Raw genomic sequence first — 25,904 nt, 5'->3', positions numbered from 1 at the left:
CAATGAATATGTATGAGATCTATTTGCATGTACTGCTTTCAATGCATATTCATTGAGGAAATCCTGAAAACCTGACTGGATTGCGGCCCTCGAGGACCAGAGTTGCCCACCCCTGCATTAGCCCATGTACACACAAGTATACCATAACCAGCAGTTTGTGACGTATCTAATTTCAACCAATACAACCCTCCCATTTAAGATCTTGATCCCCTACACCAGTGGTTCTCAACCCTGTCCTGGGGACCCCCCAGCCAGTTGGGTTTTCAAGATATCCCTAATGAATATGCATGAGAGACAGGTATGCAAATCTCTCTCATGCATATTCATTAGGGATATCTTGAAAACCTAACTGGCTGGGGGGTCCCTGACTGGCTGGGGAGAACCACTGCCCTACACACCATCCAGATCATAATCACAACATCTACTTCCAATACCTTCTCTTCGCCACATAAACTACAATACAACCCGAACCTCTATTTTTTCAGGAACAGCTCCCTCACTCTGGAATTCTATTCCAACTTATATAAGAGAAGAAAACCAGCTAAACCATTTCAAATCAAAACCTTCCTAGTCACTGATGCTTTTGAAATCTGAAACTTTATCTTCTGGGCAAGCTCAGATAAAAACTAAAAATTAATCTTTCGAATATTGCTCAGATAAGATCTTCCCTCCCTTATGTGCTTCCCATAAATGTTCTATCTTATACATTTTATGGATTCCCCCCTTATCCTTCTGTCTCCGATATGTTTGTAATGTCTTGTCCGCATAGATTTGTATTATCAGTTTGTAAATCCTCTTTTTTCAATTATTATTTTATACTAGTCTTTAAGCCCGTTACATTAACGGGTGCTAGAACAGATGTGTGTGTCTATCTTTCTTGATAAAATGTGTGTCTATCAACTCCTTGGTAAAATCATGCTTTTTTTGCCTCCACATGTTGAGGAAAGTAAGATCCTGCTTCCGCCAACAACATTTTGCCATCCTTGTCCAATCTATCATCCTCTCCAGACTAGACTACTATAATGCCATCTATTTAAGTCTAACTAAAAAAAAAAAGTCTTCAAAGACTTCGGCTAATCCAGAACACTGCGGCCAAGTTGATCTTCGCAAAATGCAAATTTGATCATGTCTCCCCACTTCTGGCCAAACTTCACTGGCTCCCAGTAATTTCCAGAGTTCATTTCAAATGCACCTGCCTAGCTTTTAAGATCCTTCACGGCATCCTCCCTCCCCTAATTCCACTATCTTATAACTCCTCGAGTCCTGACTCCCCCAGGCTCACCCAAAAACATAAACTATCCTTCCCCTCTCTACAAGGTATTCTCTATGCGGGAAAATTTAGAAAATCTCTCTTCAAAATCACAGGGCTTTGGAATAATCTTACTGTCCCATTACGGAATATGGGCTCCTTTCAATTATTCCGTAAGCACCTGAAAACTTGGCTTTTCACAAAAATGTAATGCTCTCTTCCCCCCTGTACTCAACCCCAACCCCTTTATCCTTTTACTTCCTATATTTAAGCTCTTGTAAACCGTGCCAAGCTCTATAATTATGGAGAGGATGTGGTATATAAACTTAAGGTTTAGTTTAGTTTATTTCTCTATCTCTCTCTCTCCTTGGCCGCTTTCTGTCTGTCTTGTCTTTCTTTCTTCCTGTCTCTCTCTTTCCTTGGCTGTCCACCACCACCCCTTGCCTGCTCTCTCTGTCCAGCAGTAGCCCTTCTCCCTTCCTTTTACCTCCCATGTGTCCAGCAGTACCCCTTCACTACTCCCCCTGTCCACAGGACCTCTTCCCTGCCCCCCCTGTCCAGCAGCACTCCTTACCTGCTCCCCCTGTCCCTCTTCCCTGCTCCCCCTGTCCAGCAGCACTCTTTACTTGCTCCCCCTGTCCCTCTTCCCTGCTCCCACTGTCCAGCAGCACTCCTTACTTGCTCCCCCTGTACAGCATGCAGCTTCCTGGTAGTTTGCGTCTGCTGTCCTCTTCAAAGCAGCCTGCTGAGGATCCCGGCCGGCTGTAGCGAACCTCGCAGGCTGCTCTGCACCTCGGTAGCACGTTCCCTCTGACACGATTGCATACGTCAGAGGGAACGTGCTACCGAGGTGCAGAGCAGCCTGCAAGGTTCACTACAGCTGGCTGCGAACCTCAGCAGGCTACTTTGAAGAGGAGCAGTGGCGTCGGCAGCGGTTGGTGAGTGAGGACGGGAGGGGAAAGTCGCCAGCGTGTTCCCTGCCTCCGTGTTTGAAAATGGAATTTGGCATGGAGGGACACAACACTGTGGCAGCGACCACAAAACCCTAACTGCGCAAAACCCTAAGTGGACCAAGTGAACATGAATCAATTATTTGCTCTATCAAAGAGTACAAAGACTAGGGAACACTCCATAAAGTTATATCATAGCACATTTAAAATAAATACAAGAGAACGTTTTGCCATTCAAAATATAATTACGCTCTGGAACTCATTTCCGGAGCACATGGTAAAATCAATTAATGCAACTGGGTTTAATGAAAGGGGAATCGGAGAAGAGAGAGTGTCCAAAGCAGAGGAGAAAAAACTGTAGTATTATAGGAAGAGATGATCTCATTGACAGACTTGAATAACATAGGGATAGATATTCAACTGGCAAAGTGAACATTTTTTTGTCCACCGCCAGCTTTGTGCCCAAATAGTCAATGCCAGGCCACATTCTCATACTGACATTGAATGTCCTGTTTTATGTTTTATTGCACCTTTCTGCAATTTTGGGCCTAATGAAAGTTCAAACTGGGTCTTTCTCCCAAGAAGCTCCGATAATGTTTGACCTGTGAATAAGGGAAGAGGTCTCGAGATGCCAGCTCATACTGGTCCTGGAGCTCAGAAAAGGAGCAAACCCACCCCATAGAAACATCACAAATTGACCTCCACACACTAGAACTCTAGTCTCCAAAGAGAAAAACACCCCATCTCCCGTATCTGGAATAGAATGCTGGGAATGATTAAGAAAGGGATCACAAACAGATCGGAGAAGGTTATCGTGCCACTGTACCGGGCCATGGTACACCCTCACCTGGAATACTGGGTCCAGCACTGGTCGCTGTACATGAAGAAGGACACAGTACTACTTGAAAGGGTCCAGAGAAGAGTGACTAAAATGGTTAAGGGGCTGGAGGAGTTGCCGTACAGTGAGAGATTGGAGAAACTGGGCCTCTTCTCCCGTGAAAAGAGGAGACTGAGAGGGGACATGATCGAAACATTCAAGATGCTGAAGGGAAAGACTTAGTAGATAAAGACAGGTTGTTCACTCTCTCCAAGGTAGAGAGAACGAGAGGGCACTCTCTAAAGTTAAAAGGGGATAGATTCTGTACAAACGTAAGGAAGTTCTTCTTCACCCAGAGAGTGGTAGAAAACTGGAACGCTCTTCCAGAGTCTGTTGTAGGGGAAAACACCCTCTAGGGATTCAAGACAAAGTTAGACAAGTTCCTGCTGAACCGTAACGTACGCAGGTAGGGCTGGGTCTCAATTAGGGCACTGGTCTTTGATCTAGGGGCCGCCGCAGGAGTGGACTGCTGGGCACAATGGACCACTGGTCTGTTCTTAACAAACTCAAGAATAAATTTAAATGGGGTAAACCAAGAATACCTCCTTCCCACTAATAAGAACTCGTTAACAGTTTTTCTTTTCCTTTTCCCTTTCCTTGCCCCTCTTCTTTCTTGTTTTTCTTCTCTATCCTTTTTTTCTCTTTTCTTGCGTCTTTTTCTTTCTTTTCTTTAAAATGATTTCAATAACATAATGGCACACACTACAACACAGGCATCGACCGCCTGTGACTTTTCAATCAGCATTCAGGTATGTCTTTTAACAATCAATTTGGATCAGTATCATTATTAAATAATAAGCAGTATTATTTATATTAAAAAATATCTTATAGATATACGTATATGTTTTATTACAAATCTGACAAATTTCTTGTCAACTGATTACTAACATTCCGCTCATTAATCACATTTACAAATCACATTGGAATTGAATAAAAGTTGTTTCCTTTTTTATTTAATTTAAAAAAAAAAAAGTTTACTTTATTTTAGAGTTTTATAATTTTTTAGTTTATGATTAAACTTGTTCTATAGATGTGGTTTAATAAAGCTTTATTTTTAAATGTTTTTAAGCCTTTTGGATTCATATACAATGATATTTTCTTATAGTAAAGAAAGTTCTTTCCTTTTGAACTTGTCTTCTGCATCATCATTAATCCACGATGTGGTTCAGAATACAATTCATATGTTTTTAGGAATGTCAGTGATGTCCATAAATGTACATTGATATTATTGTTTATTTATCTATCTAACGATGTCCATTTTTTTGATTAATGGTAGAAAACATCAATATAGAAAACTCATGTAGTTTTCTAAATTGATGCTTTACACCATTAATTATGTTGATGTATATATAAACTTTATGTTTTTCATGTTATTTAAAATATGTTGTTTTAGACTCCTGAGGCAGGCCATTTTGGCCAAAACACGATCGTGTCGAATCTTATTACACAATAAAGCAGTGGTCTCAAACACGCGGCCCAGGAGCCACAGGCGGCCCACCAGGTGCTATTTTGAGGCCCTCTGTATGTTTATCATAATCACAGAAGTAAAATAAAACAGTTTCTTGATCATATGTCTCTTTAGCTATAAATGACAATATTATTATTAAGACTTGGCCAAAAGGAAAGATTTATCTTAAATAATAAAATGCTAGCCCGCGCATGCGCACTAGCGACCCGTGTTCCCTGATCCCTTTTCTGTAGTGCTGTGGCTGCACGACTGCGCATGCGTGCTTAGTACGTCACTGGCAGAAGACGAATGCCGAGTCCTGTGGCACATCCGGATTGTGAGCAGTCCTGCCTTCGGTCCTGTCCCTGTTAAACCAGCTGGCAATAACAAAGCCAGATGCCATGGGTTCTTCCCTTTTGCCAAATTGCTAAAGGCTCTGCCGGTCTCGATCCTGCCCATCTCTGAAGTTACTTCCTGATTTTGAGGGGCGAGATCGAGACCGGCAGAGCCTATAGCGATTTAGCAAGAGGGAAAGCCCCCGTGATGTCTGGCTTTGTTATTGCCAGCCGGTTTAGTGGGACCGAGACAGGACCGGGGGGGGGGGGTCTGGGAGGAGAGGGATCGCGCCCACTCAGCGCCCCCAACGAGGAGCCCAGCAACTTTCCGCTGCCCGGGACCCGAGTCATTTGCCGCCCACCCCCCCTTCCCTTACCGCGGGCCCGACTGGCGATTTAAGCAGCGTGTGCAGCAGTCTTAACACGCTGCTTCGGGCCCTTCTACTGCCCTGATTTGCTCCGGACGTGCCAGAGTAAATCAGGCCAGTAGAAGGACCCGAAGCAGCGTGTGAAGACTGCTGCACACGCTGCTTGAATCGCCATGTGTAGTCGGGCCCGCGGGAAGGGAAGGGGGGGCGGCAAAGGACTCGGGCCTGCGTTTGTAGTCGCGACTGTGGGAAGGGAAAGGGGGTAGAGGAAACGCTAATGCTGCTGCACAGGGAACTGGTGTGGGGGGAGGGAAATGGAAGGGGGAGGGAATGCTGCTTTGGACAGACAAACAGAGGGAGGAAGGGAGACAAAGAAAAGAAGAAAGACACAGGGGCAGGTGCTCAGGGAACTGGTGTGGGGGAGGGAAATGGAGGGGGAGGGAATGCTGCTTTGGACAGACAGACAGAGGGAGGAAGGGAGACAGAAAGACAAGAACAAAGACACAGGGGCAGGTGCACAGGGAACTGGTGTGGGGGGAGGGAAATGGAGGGGGAGGGAATGCTGCTTCGTACAGACAGACAGAGGAAGGAAGGGAGACAGAAAGAAAAGAAGAAAGACACAGGGGCAGGGAGATATACAGAAAGACAAACAGACAAAGGGGGCCAGGGACAGAGACAGACAGAAAGAAAGACAGCGGAAGTCGCGTCAGGAGGGGTGCGGGATGCCGCAGAGGGAACTTTTCCAATGGGTGCAACTGGGCGGCTGTCAGGAACCTCTGATCAGGGGCAGAGCAAGGTAAGTGTATCATAGGGATAAGAAGGAGGAGGGGGGGAGAAAAAGGAAGGGACAGGGGGAGAAGGAAAGAGGTGCTGACGGACAGGGGGGGTGAAGAAAAAGGAACGGAGCCCTAATGTTGGACAGGGGGAGAAGGAAGGTGCTGCTGGACAGGGGGGAGGTAAAACAAAGGGAGAAGGGCTGCTGCTGCATAAGGAGAGCTGTGAAGGGGTGGTGGTGGACACAGGGGAGGTAAAAGGAAGGGACAATGGACAGGGGGAGCAGGCAAGGGGTGGTGATGGACAGCCAAGGAATAAGAAAGACAGAAAGAAAGAAAGCGGCTAAGGAGAGAGAGAGAGAAAGAAATAAAGAGAGACACACACACATATATTCTAGCACCCATTAATGTAACGGGCTATAAGACTAGTAAACTATAAAGAGTTTTATCTCATGCTAAATTGTCATTTCTTTAATAAGACATTAACTATTTTTTCTGAGGCCCTCCAAGTACCTACAAGTCCCAAATGTGGCCCTGCAAAGGGTTTGAGTTGAAGACCACTGCAATAAAGCGCTTGAGCACCAAAGGTCACCAAGGTCACTTTCGTTGTTGTTTCTTGCTTTCCAAGAAAGCAAAGCCCCCCCCATGACCGTGTCGGGTCTCCTGGTTTGTATAAGGTGGTGACTTTAGCCGCAATATATATTTGTTTAAATAAACCCAGCCTGCATCTTGTACTCTTGTCTGCAGTTTTTTCTGTTTGCGCTTTACTGCAGTCCGTTTTGGATTATGCTTTTGCTTTTGTTTCTCCTAGTATTAATCATTTTAAAACTAACTTTCCATCAGTGCAAAATGTCTGCCAAATGTATATTTTCACAAATATACATTTGTTTACCAGGCAGCTTTTGTCTGAACAATGTACCGTTGCGAATTAGACAAATTAACTCTTATACTCATTTCAGAAAGAATTTGAAAATGTATTTGTTTATATCAAATAACAGACTTAGGGCTCCTTTTACTAAGCTGCGATAGCCTTTTCAGCACGCGCTAAACCCGCGCTACACGGCTAGAACTAACGCCAGCTCAATGCATCTAACGTGTGCTGCAATTCTGCGCACGCTAAAACAGTTTAGTAAAAGGAGCCCTTAGAGCTGGGCAATATCTTCACTTTCTTGTCTTATCAATCAAGTTTTTATGCAACTTCTCAGAGGTTCTCTTAATTTTGTAATTCACGTTGAATCAAGAGAAAACTCCGTAATAGTAGTACTAATAACAGAATAGAAAGAATAGAATAATTCTCCTTACATTTGGCAACCGTGCAAATGCCCAGTGTAAAACTTCAAAAGAGAAGTTCTGAAAGCTTCTCCAGCAATTTGGCATGATTGCACTCAGATTTCAACAATTTGCTGAGGGTAGAATGCTCAAGAAAATGCAGTGTCCCCACCTGAGCACTAGAGGGAGCACAAGAACTAGGAAATAGCCTACAGATCTATTTATTTAACAATGAATAACAGTAGTAGAACCAGACCAGTCATCAACTGTAAAAAATAAGGTAAATATTCAGCAGGATGGTTGTTGTACAGTATAACTGTTACTAGATCAGGTATATGGCTAGTTGTACATATATTCTACATATATGTATGAGTATCGCCACTGGATATACACATAACTTTGAATGAATAAAGTTATCTCACACTGCTATTCTCAGACTTGGATGAATCCTCTATAATAAGTGTGCGCATGCACACTTAGGAGACTGTGATCCCTGACAGCGTGCTGTGTCCTTCCGTGGCCTTATTCTATTTGCGGCTCACGGTGGCTTGAGGCGTGTGCTCCGGCTTGCACTGGCTGTTGGCGCGTGCAGGGATTTGAGCGGCGGTGGCGATTTCGCTCTTGATAACTGGCGCCTAGAGGAATGGCTGGAGGGTGTCGTGAGGCTGCTGTGAGGTGTCCCATGCTGGCTGGTAAAATTCCCTGCTGGAAGGGGTGCTGCTGGACATGGGGGAGGTACAAGGAAGGGAGAAGGCCTACTGCTGGACAATGGGATCAGGTAAGGGGTGCTGCTGGACAGGGAGGAGGTCAAAGTTAGGGAGAAGACCTACTGCTGGACAGGGGGAATAGGGAAGAGGTGCTGCTGGACAGGGGGGAGGTAAAACGAAGGGAGAAGGGCTGCTGCTGGACAGGGGGAGCAGGGAAGGGGTGCTGCTGGACAGGTGGGAGGTACAAGGAAGGGAGAAGGGCTACTGCTGGACAGGGTAGGCAGGAAGGGGTGGTGGTGGACAGCCAAGGAAAGAGAGAAACAGAAAGAAAGAAAAAAAGACAGACAGGCAGACAGAAAGCGGCCAAAGAGAAAGAGAGAAAGGAAGACAGACACACACACACACACATCTATCTATTCTAGTACCCGTTAATGTAACGTGCTTAAAGACCAGTAAGTTATATATGCATATAACTGAGAAACATTTAAATTTGGCCCTGCAATATTTATAAACCCGCTTCCACTAGGATAAAGGATAACGTTTAGCTACTTGAATGACCATTCCCTGGGCAGAAAGTTTACAAAAATCAGTGCCTACAGTGGCTTTGAATACTGACCTGATCATACAGTATATGGAGAGTAATTTTATAACAGGGTGCTTATCACATGTGAAAGTAACACTACTGCATTATGCCTATTTGATAAAGGCAATATTAGCATGTATGTGCCTTTGCAGAACAGAAAGGGATAAAGACCATCCTCTTCATAGACTACTTTAACTAATAATGCAACAGAGGAGATAGCTGGCTGGTCCCCACTAGGAAACGATAGGATGAACCCAGTAGAGATAATAATAATAATATGTTTATTTGTACACACCGCAATACCACAAACAGTTCAGAGCGGTTTAGAACAAAAAGAGACTGCATACAGACAGCGATATTACCAAAAGCAATTCAGAGGTACATCAGCAAGGATATGAAATTCATACAAATTTATCAAAAACATAAACTGTTTTAACTGTTTTTCTAAAGGTTTGGTAAGAAAATGCTTTTAAGATAAACGGGCATTTATTCCATTTGCCAGGATATGATAAACAAAGTACAGATAACTAGATTTATCAGGATGCACGTAAATCTAAGATGAACAAAGAACATGATACAAGTAATATGAGTGCAAATAAATAGGATTTAGTAAGGACATAGTACAAGATACTAATATTATATGTGCATATACATAGGATAATTGATTATTATATAAATGTATCTATATTGAAAACCATCTCAGAAAACACTAACTCTGTATTGTAACACCTTTACAGAAGCTCATGTAAACTGCTCTGAATTGACTCCCCAGTCATTAATAGCGGTGTAGAAGCTGTCAATAAACCATAAACTAGTCCCATTGGTATTGCATAAAGCTGCACCTACTGCAAGATAGATCCAACTATGTGGCTTCAGTAGGATACTAGTAGGGTTACCAGATTTTACATCAGTAGAATCCGGACCCCTAGAACCCCCCAAGGCCCATCTCTGCCCTGCTATGCCCCAGCTTTGCCCCCATGGCCTCCCGCTGCCTATTTGTCAGACAGGAAGGTGCCCGTGCATGCGATGCAACGATATGACGTACGTGCGTGCGTGCGATGTCACCACATTCCATCAGATTTCTTTCAAAACCAGGACAAAGTGCCGAGTTTTGAAAAGCCTTCCAGATCCCCGGACATGTCCTCAAAAGGAGCACATGTCCGGGGAAATCCGGACTTCCGGTAACCCCTCATACGAGCATAGTCTGGCATCCTAAATTTAGGTACTTTTTCAAACCATTTTTTATCGGGGATAAAGAAACCTCAAGTGCTCGCGGCAGTCTGATTTTTAGAACTTGTCTTCGTCAAATCTGCCTTTTTTGGGCTATGATTGGTTTCACCGGTCCCCCTAAATGAATAATATTTGCACTTTACTTCCTTTGATACTTTTAATTTATATGAATATTTTTCAGTACTTTTCTATTTGCATTAGTACTTCATTTTCCAGTTGAAGTGGCAGGAAATCTACTAGCCCGAATGATTTGGTGGTCATAGGCTCTTCGGAGTGTCTCCGTTCCACTCAAAATTGAGCTTCATCATGAGATCATTCAAACGGATAATACATTAATTACCAAAAGAACCTAGGGAAAAACCATACAACCTTAGCTACTAGCTACTTTGGTATTAATATTCATATTGACTAAGCCTACTGGTGGTTTGTTTGATCCAGGTTTTAAATAAATCAAACAAACCATCAGTAGGCTTAGTCATAGTAACATAGTAGATGACAGCAGATAAAGACCCGAATGGTCCATCCAGCCTGCCCAACCTGATTCAATTAAAAATTTTTTTTATTTTTTTTAATTTTTTTTCTTCTTAGCTATTTCTGGGCTAGAATCCAAAGCTTTACCCGGTACTATGCTTGGGTTCCAACTGCCGAAATCTCTGTTAAGACTTACTCCAGCCCATCTACACCCTCCCAGCCATTGAAGCCCTCCCCTGCCCATCCTCCTCCAAACGGCCATGCACAGACACAGACCGTACAAGTTTGCCCAGTAACTGGCCTAGTTCAATCTTTAATATTATTTTCTGATTCTAAATCTTCTGTGTTCATCCCACGCTTCTTTGAACTCAGTCACAGTTTTACTCTCCACCACCTCTCTTGGGAGCGCATTCCAGGCATCCACCACCCTCTCCGTAAAGTAGAATTTCCTAACATTGCCCCTGAATCTACCACCCCTCAACCTCAAATTATGTCCTCTGGTTTTACCATTTTCCTTTCTCTGGAAAAGATTTTGTTCTACGTTAATACCCTTTAAGTATTTGAACGTCTGAATCATATCTCCCCTGTCTCTCCTTTCCTCTAGGGTATACATATTCAGGGCTTCCAGTCTCTCCTCATACGTCTTCTGGCGCAAGCCTCCTATCATTTTCGTCGCCCTCCTCTGGACCGCCTCAAGTCTTCTTACGTCTTGCGCCAGATACGGTCTCCAAAACTGAACACAATACTCCAAGTGGGGCCTCACCAATGACCTGTACAGGGGCATCAACACCTTCTTCCTTCTACTGACTACGCCTCTCTTTATACAGCCCAGAATCCTTCTGGCAGCAGCCACTGCCTTGTCACACTGTTTTTTCGCCTTTAGATCTTCGGACACTATCACCCCAAGGTCCCTCTCCCCGTCCGTGCATATCAGCTTCTCTCCTCCCAGCATATACGGTTCCTTCCTATTATTAATCCCCAAATGCATTACTCTGCATTTCTTTGCATTGAATTTTAGTTGCCAGGCATTAGACCATTCCTCTAACTTTTGCAGATCCTTTTTCATATTTTCCACTCCCTCTTCGGTGTCTACTCTGTTACAAATCTTGGTATCATCTGCAAAAAGGCACACTTTTCCTTCTAACCCTTCAGCAATGTCACTTACATACATATTGAACAGGATTGGCCCCAGCACCGAACCCTGAGGGACTCCACTAGTCACCTTTCCTTCCTTCGAGCGACTTCCATTAACCACCACCCTCTGGCGTCTGTCCGACAGCCAGTTTCTGACCCAGTTCACCACTTTGGGTCCTAACTTCAGCCCTTCAAGTTTGTTCAACAGCCTCCTATGAGGAACTGTATCAAAGGCTTTGCTGAAATCCAAGTAAATTACATCTAGCATATGTCCTCGATCCAGCTCTCTGGTCACCCAATCAAAAAATTCAATCAGGTTCGTTTGGCACGATTTACCTTTTGTAAAGCCATGTTGCCTCGGATCCTGTAACCCATTAGATTCAAGGAAATACACTATCCTTTCTTTCAGCAACACTTCCATTATTTTTCCAACAACTGAAGTGAGGCTCACCGGCCTGTAGTTTCCTGCTTCATCCCTGTGACCACTTTTATGAATAGGGACCACATCCGCTCTCCTCCAATCCCCAGGAATCACTCCCGTCTCCAGAGATTTGTTGAACAAGTCTTTAATAGGACTCGCCAGAACCTCTCTGAGCTCCCTTAGTATCCTGGGATGGATCCCGTCTGGTCCCATCACTTTGTCCACCTCCAGTTTTTCAAGTTGCTCATAAACACCCTCCTCCGTGAACGGCGCAGAATCTACTCCATTTTCTCGTGTAACTTTGCCAGACAATCTCGGTCCTTCTCCAGGATTTTCTTCTGTGAACACAGAACAGAAGTATTTGTTTAGCACATTTGCTTTCTCCTCATCACTCTCCACATATTTGTTCCCAGCATCTTTTAGCCTAGCAATTCAATTTTTTATCTTCCTCCTTTCACTAATATATCAGAAAAAATTTTTATCTCCCTTTTTTACATTTTTAGCCATTTGTTCTTCCGCCTGTGCCTTCGCCAAACATATCTCTCTCTTGGCTTCTTTCAGTTTCACCCTGTAGTCCTTTCTGCTCTCCTCTTCTTGGGTTTTTTTTATATTTCATGAACGCCAACTCTTTCGCCTTTATTTTCTCAGCCACTAGGTTGGAGAACCATATCGGCTTCCTTTTTCTCTTGTTTTTATTGATTTTCTTCACATAAAGGTCCGTAGCCATTTTTATCGCTCCTTTCAGCTTAGACCACTGTCTTTCCACTTCTCTTATGTCCTCCCATCCTAACAGCTCTTTCTTCAGGTACTTTCCCATTGCATTAAAGTCCGTACATTTGAAATCTAGGACTTTAAGTATCGGGCGGCCGCTCTCCACTTTAGCCGTTATATCAAACCAAACTGTTTGATGATCGCTACTACCCAGGTGAGCACCCACTCGAACATTAGAGATACTCTCTCCATTTGTGAGGACCAGATCCAATATCGCTTTTTCCCTTGTGGGTTCCGTCACCATTTGTCTGAGCAGAGCCTCTTGAAAGGCATCCACAATCTCCGTACTTCTTTCCGATTCCGCAGATGGAACATTCCAGTCCGCATCCGGCAGGTTGAAATCTCCCAACAGCAGAACCTCCTCTTTCCTTCCAAACTTTTGGATATCCACAATCAGATCCTTATCAATTTGCTGCGATTGAGTCGGAGGTCTGTAGACTACACCCACGTAGATAGAAGTTCCATCTTCTCTTTTCAGAGCAATCCATATCGCTTCTTCCTCTCCCCAGGTCCCTTGCATTTCGGTCGCTTGGATATTGATCTTTACATAGAGAGCTACTCCTCCACCTTTATGACCATCTCTGTCCTTCCTAAAAAGATTATATCCCGGTATGTTTGCATCCCATCCATGTGATTCACTGAACCATGTCTCTGTGATAGCAACAATATCTAGATCTGCCTCTAATATCAGGGCTTGCAGATCATGAACTTTGTTGCTTAGACTGCGAGCATTTGTGGTCATCGCTTTCCAGCTATTTTTCAGCGATAATCTCCTTTTTCGTATGGATTTTTGTGTCGTTTCACTTTCCGTTGCAATACTAAGAAATGAGTTGCTGATATTGCTTATGTTGCAGCCTTACTACTATCACATCTTTTCTTTTGCCGGGGGTGGTCTCTATAATTGTCCTTCGTACATACACCACCCCCACCTTCTAGTTTAAATGCCTAGAAAAATATTGTCTAAATTTCTCTGCAAGGTTTCTTTTTCCTGCTGTAGTACTATGTAGCCCATCAGTGCAATATAGCTTCTTGTCCTTCCATGTATTTCCCCATCCTCCTATGTACCTGAAGCCTTCTTGATGACACCAGGCTCTGAGCCATCTATTAAAGTCCTCTGTGTTTTTCACTCTTTGCTCTCCTTTTCCATATGCAGGCAGTATTTCAGAAAAAGCTAAAGTCTTTACAAAAGGTTTCACGCCCTCACCAAGCTCCCGAAAAGCTTTCTGTGCTGCAAGTGTGGAGTTGTTGGCCAGCTCATTTGTTCCCAGATGGATAACAACATCAGTGTTAAAATCCTTAGTTTCTTCCTTAATTATAGTCAGTATTTGCCTGGAACTCCTGGTAGCTGATGATCCTGGAAGACATTTCACTATTTTGGTCTCCTCGCCCTGTGTTCCAAGGTTAATGCCTCTGATGATGGAATCCCCCAACAGTAATAGTTTTCTATTTTTGGCTTTTTTATTTGTACTTAGGGTGCTCTTGTTCTCTTGAGTTTCCTTCATTGGTTCAAGTCCCACCTCCCTTCTGTTTTCCTGAGTATCGCAGTGCACTAGTGGAGCGAAGGAATTCTGTAGAGGTAATATTAGTGAAGGTGGATGTTTCTGTGTTACATGTCGCAGTCTTCCTGAGCCTACTGTGACCCATTTATTCCTGGGCTGTTTTATTCTTTGAGGTAGAGGTGGTAAGTTGGTATGATTTTGTGGAGTGATGGAAGCTGCTTTAATTGTATTCAATTCCTGTTTAAGTTTGCAGAGCTCCTCCTTAATACTGGCAAGTTGAAGACAGATGGGGCAAGCCTTAAGCCTCCAAATAGTATGTCTTGGAATTAAAGCACCACAGTGATTGCATAGAATAAAGGTCATCTTGATTGGTTGTGAAGTGACTTGATTTGAGTAGTCCTGATTATATGGGTCTCTATATATGAATAGTGGTCCCTGGGGTTGGTGGGACTATAAGTAAGACTACTAGTAAGGCAGAAATATAGGCTCTATACCACCTAAAACACAGTATTTTAAACAAAAATGCAGGTTCTATCAGTGCTACCCTAAAACACAGGATTTATAACAGGATTTTCCCTACTTTAGTCACCCTGAGCCACAGGCACCAGAAATATAGGCTCTATACCACCTAAAACACAGTATTTTAAACAAAAATGCAGGAAGAGGAAATAAGATTTAACAGAGGAAAGAGAAGGATTTATTTTTTTGTGCTTTTTTATATTTTTTTTTAGTAAGAAACAGGGAGGAGAAGAGAAATTAAGCAGATATAATGCTGAAAACCAGTGAAAAGAGCAGAATATGAAATGCAGAGCAACTTATCTTATTGAATGAAGTTCCAGGGCAGCCTTGTTCACAGCAATGTCCCAAAGATAGTCAATATGAATATTAATACCAAAGTAGCTAGTAGCTAAGGTTGTATGGTTTTTCCCTAGGTTCTTTTTGTAATGAGAGATGTTCTTTTATCTTTTATTAATGTGGTTGATTAATGTACAAGGGTCATTTTATAAATAATGTATACTATTTTTTTTAATTTACATGGTTTTTTTCAAGTATTTCTTTACAGTCCTTCAATATAGTCTCCCTGCTTTGCAATGACCGAGACCCAATGTCCGGGAAGCTTCATTATTCCATCCAAGACAACGTTTTAGTTCAGTTGTCGAATGGCTCGGGTACCGGAAGAAAGCTCTTCCACAGATGCAAAACAATGTCCACGCATAGGTTGTTTCAACTTTGGAAAAAGGTTGAAGTCTGGTGGACTCATGTCTGGACTGTAGGGAACATGAGGTAACACCTCCCAGCTGTATTTATATAGTTTTTCAGTGACGAGTGGAGAGCTCCATCTTCTCCATGACCAAAAAAATTTCGATGAGCTCAATCAAAAGTCAAACAAATGATGATTTTTGCTTATTATCATGAAGACATCATCATCATAGACAAAGTTCCATGTGGAAGAACTGTCACAGCAGTGTATTATCATGATTTTTTGCAAAAATGTGCAGAAAAATGCACAAAACCCAACCTCAGTTGGTCTTGGCTGGGCCACTCATTCTTTACGACAATGCTCACCCGCACATAGGGAATGTTATTGAAAAACTACACGAATATGGGTGCAAAAACCCATGGGAACGGTACCGTTTAGGAGGTGAAGAACTTATGTGCAAGACAAAAGAGCAAGACTTGGTGTGATTGTATGTGATGATCTTAAGGTGGCCAAATAGGTTGAAAAGGTGATGGCGAAAGCTAGAAGAATGCTAGGGTGCATAGGAAGAGGTATGACCAGTAGGAAAAAGGAAGTATTGATGCCTCTGTATAAGACTTTGGTGAGACCTCATTTAGAATATTGTGTACAATTCTGGAGGCTGCACCTTCAAAAAGATATAAAAAGGATGGAGTCAGTCCAGAGAAAGGCTACTAAAATGTGGTCTTCATCATAAGGAGTATGGGGACAGATTTAAAGATCTCAATCTGTATACTTTGTAGGAAAGGCGGGAGAGGGGAGATGTGATAGAGACATTTAAATTCCTACATATTGTAAATGCACATGAGTCGAGTCTCTTTCATTTGAAAGGAAACTGCAATGAGAGAGCATAGGATGAAGTGAAGCGGTGATAGGCTCCGGAGTAATCTAAGGAAATACTTTTTTACAGAAAGGGTGGTAGATGCATGGAACAGTCTCTCAGAAGAGGTGGTGGAGACAGAGATTGTGTCTGAATTCAAAAGGGCCTGGGATAAGCACATGGGATCTCTTGGAGAGAGAAAGAGATAATGGTTACTGTGGATGGGCAGACTAGATGGGCCATCTGGCCTTTATCTGCTATCATGTTTCTATGTTTCTATGACATCCTACTACAAATATTGGAAGCAATAGGAACCATAGATGGGGTTCACACATGTTTTCAAGGATTCCTACAATCCAGGACCTACAGAGTAAAGACAAACAAAGAAAAATCAAAATCCTGGTCCAACCGCTGTGGCGTACCCCAAGGGTCTCCTCTATCTCCAATGCTTTTCAGCCTCTACATTACCTCCCTCAGTACCTGCTTGAACAAACTAGGTATAACACCATACAGCTACACAGATGACATCACCATCCTCCTTCCTTTCGACCAACCAACCCTCTCCACAACAGACATACTGCACAGAACATTAGAAACAGTGGCAAAATGGATGAAAGAACAAAACTAAAGCTGAACCCAGACAAAACAAAATTCCTACTTCTCGAAAAGGACAAAATCCTAACCATAACAAACTTAGAAATAAACTCTATCACACACCCCATTAAACCCACCCTAAAACTACTAAAAATCCTTTGCAGTCATGCAAAACTGAAGACAAATCCAAAAATTATTCAATAAAAAAACAATTCCAACTCCTGGTCCAGTCCTTAGTCCTGGGACTTCTAGACTACTGCAACATCCTTTACCTACCCTGCCCCACAGTCATGATAAAACAATTACAAATAGTACAAAATACAGCTCTCAAACTGATCTATTCACTGAAGAAGTATGACTACATCACCACTGCTTACCTAGACACACACTGGTTCCCAATAAAAGCACGAATACTATTCAAATTTTGCAGTCTACTATTCAAAGCCCTGAAAGGCGATGGCCCAACCTACATGAACGATCGCATTACCCGGAACAACTCAACCAGACCAAGGAGAACCCAGACACCATTTACTCACTCCCCAATCAGAGGCATAGGCAGTACCTAGCAAGCTACCCAGCTCCTGTCTTAGGTTAACTGGGTAACTATCTGGGAGCCATTGCTGAATATCAGCAGGGCCTGCACAATTCCTGGCTCCTCTCAACTCTGCTCCTGGACCGTCCCAACACTATCCAAAAAGCACTGGGATGGTCTACAGATATCTTCTAGATAATGCCACTGAAAATCCAGATGTGGCCCCTCTTAGTGGCATCTGTCTGAGGAGGAGCACTGCTGCCTGGTAGTAGCTCGTGGCCAGTAGGGGGCGATGTCTATGGGACGGTAATGGAATGGATGTCAGGACATGATAGTGCAGTATTTTGTGGAGTTTTTCTACAAAAGTGCCTGCTTTTCGTGTGATTCTAGATAACTCTAGTTAGATACAAGCATATGTGTTAGTTAAGGCCACACCCAATAGAAGCGTACGAAAAATTGGTGAATAAAAATCTGAATATGGATGTAGCCAAGGCCAGAAAAACACACTACAGATTAATTAAGGAAAAGCATAATAATATTATTTTTATGTATTTTGCTATTAAGCCAGATCATAGTGGAAATCAGGTTATTCCTGAACTCCATCTTGAGGTAGTGACTCCATTTTGTTCTCTGTTTTTCTGTGTCTTCTGCTTGGCTTTACTCCATTTTGTGTTCAGCCTATATCCCTAGTTTTTGTTCAGGTTTTTGCCCGCCTTGAGCTTCCCTCGTGGTCTAATTGATACCAGATGTGCCTTAGGCTGGTTAGGAAGAGCATATTAGATTACGTATCCCAATCTGAGATATAACATGCATTAAATATGAATGAAATATGTTATGAATGTATGGAAGGGGCCCCGAAAGAACGAATGAATGGATGGATGAAAGAATTTGTACTTAAAGTGAAATGTTTTATATAAGGAACACTAAGGAAAAATCCTAAAGCAACATCTGGAAATAATTAGAGTCAGAAACTGCTGTACTAGTTTCCAGCATAGGAAAGGGGGCATTGGAAGCCCACACTTAGGACTGTGTAGGTGTACCATGAAACTCAGTTGTTCAAAGCAGGAGGAGGGAGTACCCCTCCTCCAGGATAAGGCTGAGAACATTTCAGCAGCTTGCCTGATACATAGACAAACTGTCTAAAATAAGTTTTGAGAAGGACAAAAAGAATATTGAATATGTTATAAAATGTTAATGTATATTCAAGGATGAATGTAAACAAACAAATATGATTTCTGAAATTTTTAAACATGTTAAAGAAAAGTTCTTTGTCCAAATTTAAGGATTACCTCTCTTAGTTGGATTGGCTGACGGCCAATGATGTCAAACTGGACTGAAGGTATATATTGGGGAGCTTCAAAGTATCGGGTTGAGATCATTATCAGAAGGCCAGCATTTTGGCAACTATAACGACCTCCCGCTAATGCAACTAGCCTTTTGAGGTCCATGATGGAAAAATAAAAGCAATAAATAATTATTTTGGTAAACCTTGTGTTATGCGTCATTTCCATGGTTTTGTTATTTTGTATACCTTGAGTGAAAGCTAGCAGCTTAATTGTCAACTGCAGCTTTATGCGCTGGTGTCTCATTATCCGTGCTCAATGAGTGCCGCTGAATATCAGGTCATAAGTTTTCTTAGTGCCTATAGATATTTATTTATTTTAAAAAGTTATATTCCACTTATACCTAAGCAGATTACAGACCCCCCTGAATATAATCATAAGATAAAAACACCCAAAAAGAGTATAAAACACAATAAAACAAAAGAATATACATATAACATTTCCATTAATCACTTCATTCCTTCAGTCACTGCATCTTAACCACTTAAAAAGCTTCTATAAAAAGAGATGTTTTAAATAATTTTTTAAACTCTGAAAATTATTATTCATTCTCCTTAGTTCAACCAGATTATTCCAAAACTTCACCCCTGCCACTGAAATAGCCATAGCTCTGGTACTAACATACCTCACGTGCCGTAACTCATCAAAAGATAAACATGTGGAGGGGCATTTTCGACAGTGTGTCTAAGTCCAACTGTCGATGTTTCCCGCTAGATGTCCAAAGTCAGATATGAAAAGCCAGCCATTTTTGAACGTTTTAAAAAAAACAAAATCGCTTACTTGGACGTCTTGTCCGACAAGACTTCTAACTTTATGCAGCATTTTCGACCACAGATGCGTCTAAGCTCCAAACGTCCAAATGCAGACCATTTGGCCGCGGGAGGGACTAGCATTGCAATGGACTGGCCACACAGACATGTCAACACCTTTGAGGGCACTGCTGTGAACTTTACATAATGAGTGCCAGAAGTACATCTCATCAAAACCCTCTTACAATGTATGCTGAGCACTCCAAAACTCCCCCCAAACCTACTCTACCCTGTATTCCACCCCAATAGCCCTTACGGCTGCAGGTGGCATCTATATGGAAGTAGAGTAGGATTTTTGTGGGTTTTAGTGGACTCACACTTTCCGCCATGAATGTAGTGGTTAGAGTGGCTTATGGGCTTATGGTTCACTATCCCGTCCACCAGGCTACTTAAGACATCTGTGTGATGCTCTACTAGGCTTTTCCATACCAGATGCTGCTGTTCTACAGACAGGTATGCACTCTTTAAATAGGATATTTTGGGGGTGAGGGGGGTCTGTGAATATTAGGGGAGTGTGTGTGTGGGGAGGGGGGAATCACACCTTAAGGCATGCAGTGGTCATTTGGTCAGTTTGAGTACCTTTGGGGCACTTAGACGCATCTAAAACAGGTCTAATTCCGGGCGTCTAAGTTCTATTAAGGACATCCTGGGAAAGTTTTGATTATCGCTGCACCTAATGCCCGCCCGTAACACGCCTCCCAACATGCTCCTTTTGAGCTCTGGATGCAAAGTGGCTTAGACGTCCTGCTGGATGTCCAGAAAGTGGGTTTCAAATATTGACATTTGGTCATCCCAACTATTAGGACCTCCAAGTGCCGACTTAGGAGGGTTTTTGGTCAGCTCAAGGTTTCGATTATGAGCCCCATGGTGTTCTCCGATCTTAAGGATCGACGGGGCTGATGTAATTTCACAGAATGTTCAAAATACCATGAATTGCTTGAAAAATCAATATCAACACCTTAAACACTACTCGAGATTTAAAAGTTAGCCAATGCAGTTTTTGTAGTAAAGATGTCACATGTTCAAATTTACTGCCACCAAAGATTAAATGTACTGCAGCATTCTGAACCACTTGAAAAGATCTACATTTAGATGATGACATACCCAAATACAATGCATTACAATAATCCAAACTTTTCAATACAACACTCTGAATTACAAGATGAAAATCATATGACGACAGGATTGGTTTAAATCTACTCAAAAGCAGATTTAATGAGAGATAAAACCTGATCCTTCATGGATAAAAGAGAATCTATCCAAACACCTCAGCATACTCTGGGGAAATTGTGTAAGTACCTACTTAATCCTTCCTTCCTTCCTTCCCACCCCACCCCATGGTCTGGTATCTCTGTCTTCTTCCCTTCCCTCCCCCACATGCCCTGATATCTCCCTCCTCTCCTTCTCTTCCATCTCCCCCCTTGCCCATCCCCTCCATGCTCTGATATCTCTTCTCCTTCCTTTTCCTCCTTCCCTCCTTTCCCCATCATCTGGCATCTCTGTTTCCCTCCCTTCCTTCCTCCCCCATGCACTTGCATCTCCCCCTCCCCCTTTATGGTCTGGCATCTCCTTTCCCCTCCCTCCCTTCCCCATGGTCTGGCATCTATCTTTCCTCTCCCTTCCCTGGTCTTCCTTCTCCTTCCCCCTCAATCGGGTGCAGCATTCCTCTCCTCCTTCCCTTCCCCTGATGGGTACCTCCCTCCCTCTCTCACTCTTTGTCACCCCCCTCCCCATTAGCAGCATAGCCTTCACAACACACTGCTCTTGCCGGTATTGGGCCTTTCTGTCTGCTGGTCCTGCATACTTCTTGCTTCCTGCGTCCACAAACGCAGGACCCAGCAGAGAGGAAGGCCCGATGCCAGCACAGCAATGAGTTGTGAAGGCTGCCGTTGCCTCTGCCGGAAGGTGAAGACGTTCCCGACTATGACACCCACCCTTGGAACACCCCCCCTTATGGGCTGCACCCAGGGCAGACCTCCCCCCCCCCACTTGTACGTCACTGGCACTAAGTGACCTTTACAGAATTGATGCTTAGTGCAGATTTTAATGGATTCTAACTTTGGGCACCATTTAGTGAATTGGATCATTTATATCTATTGGAAACTCAAATCCATTTGATCTAAATAGGAAAAGTTTTACTTACTGGAAGACCTGGTACTCCATTAGCTCCTTGAAGGCCATCTTCCCCTTTCTTGCCCTGTGTAGCAAAGCAGATAACCAGAAATTAACCATAAGAAACAAATAAAATGCATTTATTTATTTATAAAAAAATTTATATTACCGTCCTGATGTTCATTGAAAGCAAATAATAAGAGAAAAGTGGTTTTATAAATTTGATATACAACAAAGGAGCACATTTCTTCACTTTCATCTACAAGGTAAACCTTCAGTACAGAAAAGAGAACAGTTTTATCTTCTTATGAAAGGGCTGTAGATTTGGTTCGACCCAAAAAAATGGTTTTTTTCAGCATTCTGGAACTATTACTGAAAATGTGCTAGATCCTACATGAGAGAGATTTGCATATATACTACCTCTATTTTATGCAAATACATCTGCCTCATGCATATTCATTTGGAAATCCTGGCCCTTTGGTGGCTCTCAAGGACCAGCAGTGCATACAACTGCCCTAGATTATCAGCATTCCTTGTCTTATATGAACATTACCAACAAGCAAAGGTTGTACATGGGACTTCTGGTGGGGCTATGCAGCAGTGAGGTCACAATAGCTCGTTGCTCCCAAGTCCCTTGCTATTACCTGCAAAATTTCCAGCGTTTCAACCCCCAACCTTAAGGGAAGTACACCGGAGGGTCGTTGAAACACTGAGGAGGTGAAGAATCATTGGAGGAGCAGAGGGCAGATGGCTTCAGAATTAGCAAAGAAAAATAAAGAACAAAGCCACATCAGGGAATTCAAGATGGTGGACAAGGCTGTCCCCGAGTCAGAGTGGGCAGCAGAAATCACATCGGAGGTAAAAGCTGCATTGGAACACTCTTTGGGGAAGCAACTACAGCTTATCCTAGATAAATTAGATGGCATAGAACAACATTTTACGACAGTTACAACAGATCTGCGGGGTACACAGCACCAAGTAGGGGAAGTAGAGGATATGGTCCTCTCTTTAGTACAGGATAAAACTGCTATGCCACCATAAAATCCTTGGAGGATAAACTAGAGCAGCGGTCCCCAACCCTGTCCTGGAGAACCACCAGGCCAATTGGATTTTCAGGCTAGCCCTAATGAATATGCATGAGAGAGATTTACATATAATGGAAGTATGAAAATCTGCTCCATGCATATTCATTAGGGCTATCCTGAAAACCCGATTGGCCTGGTCCTCCAGGACAGGGTTGGGGACCACTGAGCTAGAGGACCTGGAGAACAGATCCAGGCACAATAACTTGTGGCTGGTAGATCTTTCAGAATCTGTGCTAGATCGTAATCTTTTGGGTTTTCCTGGAAACCTGGTTTGTTTCTTCCCTCCATTTTACTGAGTCAGTGGGCCAGGTCCAGATTGAAAAGGCCCACTGCTTGGGACAAAAACAGGAATACACTGCAAGTCTGTGAGTGGTAAACTTTAAAGTTCTAAATTATTGCCATAAAGATGAAATTCCGCAGGCACTGCGAAAAGGGAACACCTGGATGCATGACAATAAACCCATTTTGTGCTTTAAGGACTACTCTATTAATGTGTCCCAGGCCAGGAGGGCTTTCTCACCACTGTGTGCACAACTTATCAAAATGCATGTCCGCTTTGCCTTGCTTTACCCTGCATGCCTCAGAGTAATACATGATGGACAAACAAACTTTTTTATGAAGTGACTGCAGCGGCTCTGTTTGTGGATAGTCTACCATCGACTAGTGTTGCTACCGCTCTTTGAGATTGCAGGAGGGATAAAAAAATTTAGAAAGAAAGGAGAAAAAAATGTTCAGCTTCTATTAGCTTGAATGACTGGTACTACACAGGAGTGCCAGAGACTCAAGTACTGAAATTAAGTCATTTGAGCAATAATATAATGTATACTTTAAGTAGGGTTGGGTTTTTTTTTTCTTTCTATATAGATATTTTTCAGAAAAAAACATAGTAACATAGTAGATGACAGCAGTTAAAGACCCGAATGGTCCATCCAGTCTGCCCAACCTGATTCAATTTAATTTTTTTTAAATTGTTTTCTTCTTAGCTATTTCTGGGCAAGACTCCAAAGCTCTGCCCGGTACTGTGCTTGGGTTCCAACTACTGAAGTCTCTATCAAAGCTCACTCCAGCCCATCTACACCATCCCAGCCATTGAAGCCCTCCCCAGCCCATCCCCCACCATACGGCCATACACAGACACAGACCGTGCAAGTCTGCCCAGTGCTGGCCTTAGTTCTTCAATATTTACTTTTCTTTTTCTGATTCTAGATCTAGTTTGAGCAAAGGCAAGCAAACAGTCCTCTTACAATTCAACATCTCTGCAGCCTTCGACCCAGTGGACCACTCACTATTGCTCCTGTAGCCAGAAGAGTTAGGAGTACACGATAAAGTGAGAAAATGGTTCACGGAATTCTCGAACAAAAACTTATGAAGGAGGGGCCAAAGGAAATCGCAGCTTTGGGAGGCGTTCTTTGACATCCCTCAAAGCTCCCCTCTGTCACCATCATTATTCAATGTCTACGTGAGTGCCTTTGTCAAACATATCGCCGATCCCCCTGTTCACACCTTCTCCTACGCAGATGACCTCAACCTCTGGGATCCCTCTATAAGCTGTTCTAGTTCTGGATCCAACTTCTGCAGTGTACCGTAACCCTGAAGATGACATGAGAGGATCAGCACTTTCTATGGTTCATAGTCATTCACGCGCGGGACTTCGGCGCGCCGACATTGCAGTGCAGACAAATCGGCGCAAGACCCCAGCGCGATGCCTAAAAAGTTACTTTTAAAGAGTTCCAATGCGGGGTGTGAGTGGGGAACCCTCCCAGTTTACTTCATACTCTTTGCGCTGCCCCCCACATCCCCCCCCCCGTCGGAGCTCTTTAAAAGTAACTTTTTAGGCGGCGCGCTGGGGTCTTGCGCCGAACTGTCTGCGCTGCAATGTCAGCGTGCCGAAGTCTCGCTCGCTTTTGTCCCGTCACCCTTTCCATTGTATCAGAGTCTATATACTTTTCCCAAAAACTCCTTTCAGATAGCCTGCCACTAAATTACGAGCTTTGCATATCTTATGCACTCATTTTATACATCTAGTTTCATCTTCCTAATTCTACTTGATTCTATACTCTGTATGTACCCTACAGAAAAGCCTGCACAGGGTGAGCGGTTGCAGAGAATACCACAAAAGGATATTGGAGATCAAACAAGTCACAATGCTGAATTTTTTAACCTTTGTGGTTTGCCATTCATGATTTCTCTTTAAGACATTAACCTCACAGGACTCAAGCTCAATGAGAACGCTCGAGTTCCTGTAGCAGAACCCCCAAAGTGTATAGCACATCTTTGTAAGTAGTTAGTGGGGCTGCGGAAATAGATGAGGTTTCGGTGTGACAAGCAGGAAAGCATCTGAATTTCTGAATCTGTTATTCGATCATTGCTTATTCGAGAATCCCAGCTGCTGGAGTGATTTCTCCCGGCATTACCGTATTTTCACATAGATAACGCGCACCCGTGTAAAACGCGCACACGGGTATAACGCGCAAAAAACACATATTTATGTACATAAATTTTTATATACCGCGCACACCCATATACCGCGCATGCTGCCCGACTCTCCTTTCGTCCGCCCCGACTCTCCTCTGGAGACCCTGACTCTGTTTTCGCCCGCCCCGACTCTTCTTTCCTCCTTGAAGTCCTGTCCCTACCCTGAAAGCCTGATGTCCCCCCCCGACGTCCAATTCACCCCCCCGCAGGACCGCTCGCACCCCCACCCCGAAGGACCGCTCGCACCCCCACCCCGAAGGAGCGCTCGCACTCCCACCCCGAAGGACTGCTCGCACCCCCACCCGAAGAACCGCTCGCACCCCCTCAGCCTCACCCCCCTCCCCCATGGAGAAGCTGTCTACCTTGTTTCCGGATGCCAGCGAGCCCAGCTGTTTCCTCTGCCAGCGGTCCCGCCCCTTCTCTGAGCCCTGCTGTGCTGCTTTTTCTTCCGGCGGTCCCGTCCTTTCTCTGACATCAAAGAAAGGGCGGGACCGCCTGAAGAGGAAGCAGCGCAGCACAGGGCTCTGAGAAGGGGCAGGACCGCCGGCAGAGGAAGCAGCTGGGCTGGCATCCGGAAACAAGGTAGACAGCTTCTCCATGGGGGAGGGGGGGAGGCTGTGGGGGTGCGAGCGGTCCTTCGGGTGGGGGTGCGAGCGGTCCTTTGGGGTGGGAGTGCGAGCGCTCCTTCTGGGTGATGAATCGGGCGTCGGGGGGGGAAACTATGTAAAAAAAATTTTGTACAACGCGCTCACACGTATAACGCGCAAGGGTATGCGCGGTTTGTAAAAACCACGTATAACGCGCGCGTTATAT

General features: G+C 43.6%; 1 protein-coding gene across 3 annotated transcripts in view; it reads right to left on the bottom strand.

Annotated features, from left to right (window-relative positions):
• The window catches only part of COL22A1 (collagen type XXII alpha 1 chain), a 766,089-nt gene that overhangs the window by 250,438 nt on the left and 489,747 nt on the right, over window positions 1–25,904 (bottom strand). For all 3 annotated transcript variants that reach the window (XM_033933743.1, XM_033933744.1, XM_033933745.1), the window contains exon 22: window positions 21,563–21,616. In XM_033933743.1, the coding sequence (XP_033789634.1) occupies window positions 21,563–21,616 (54 nt within the window). The remainder of the gene's footprint in view (window positions 1–21,562; window positions 21,617–25,904) is intronic.

The sequence above is a fragment of the Geotrypetes seraphini genome, chromosome 2 (genome assembly GCF_902459505.1).
Source record: "Geotrypetes seraphini chromosome 2, aGeoSer1.1, whole genome shotgun sequence".
NCBI lineage: Eukaryota > Metazoa > Chordata > Amphibia > Gymnophiona > Dermophiidae > Geotrypetes > Geotrypetes seraphini.
Note: the sequence above shows the minus strand (reverse complement) of the source record. Positions and strands in the feature narration are given on the sequence as shown.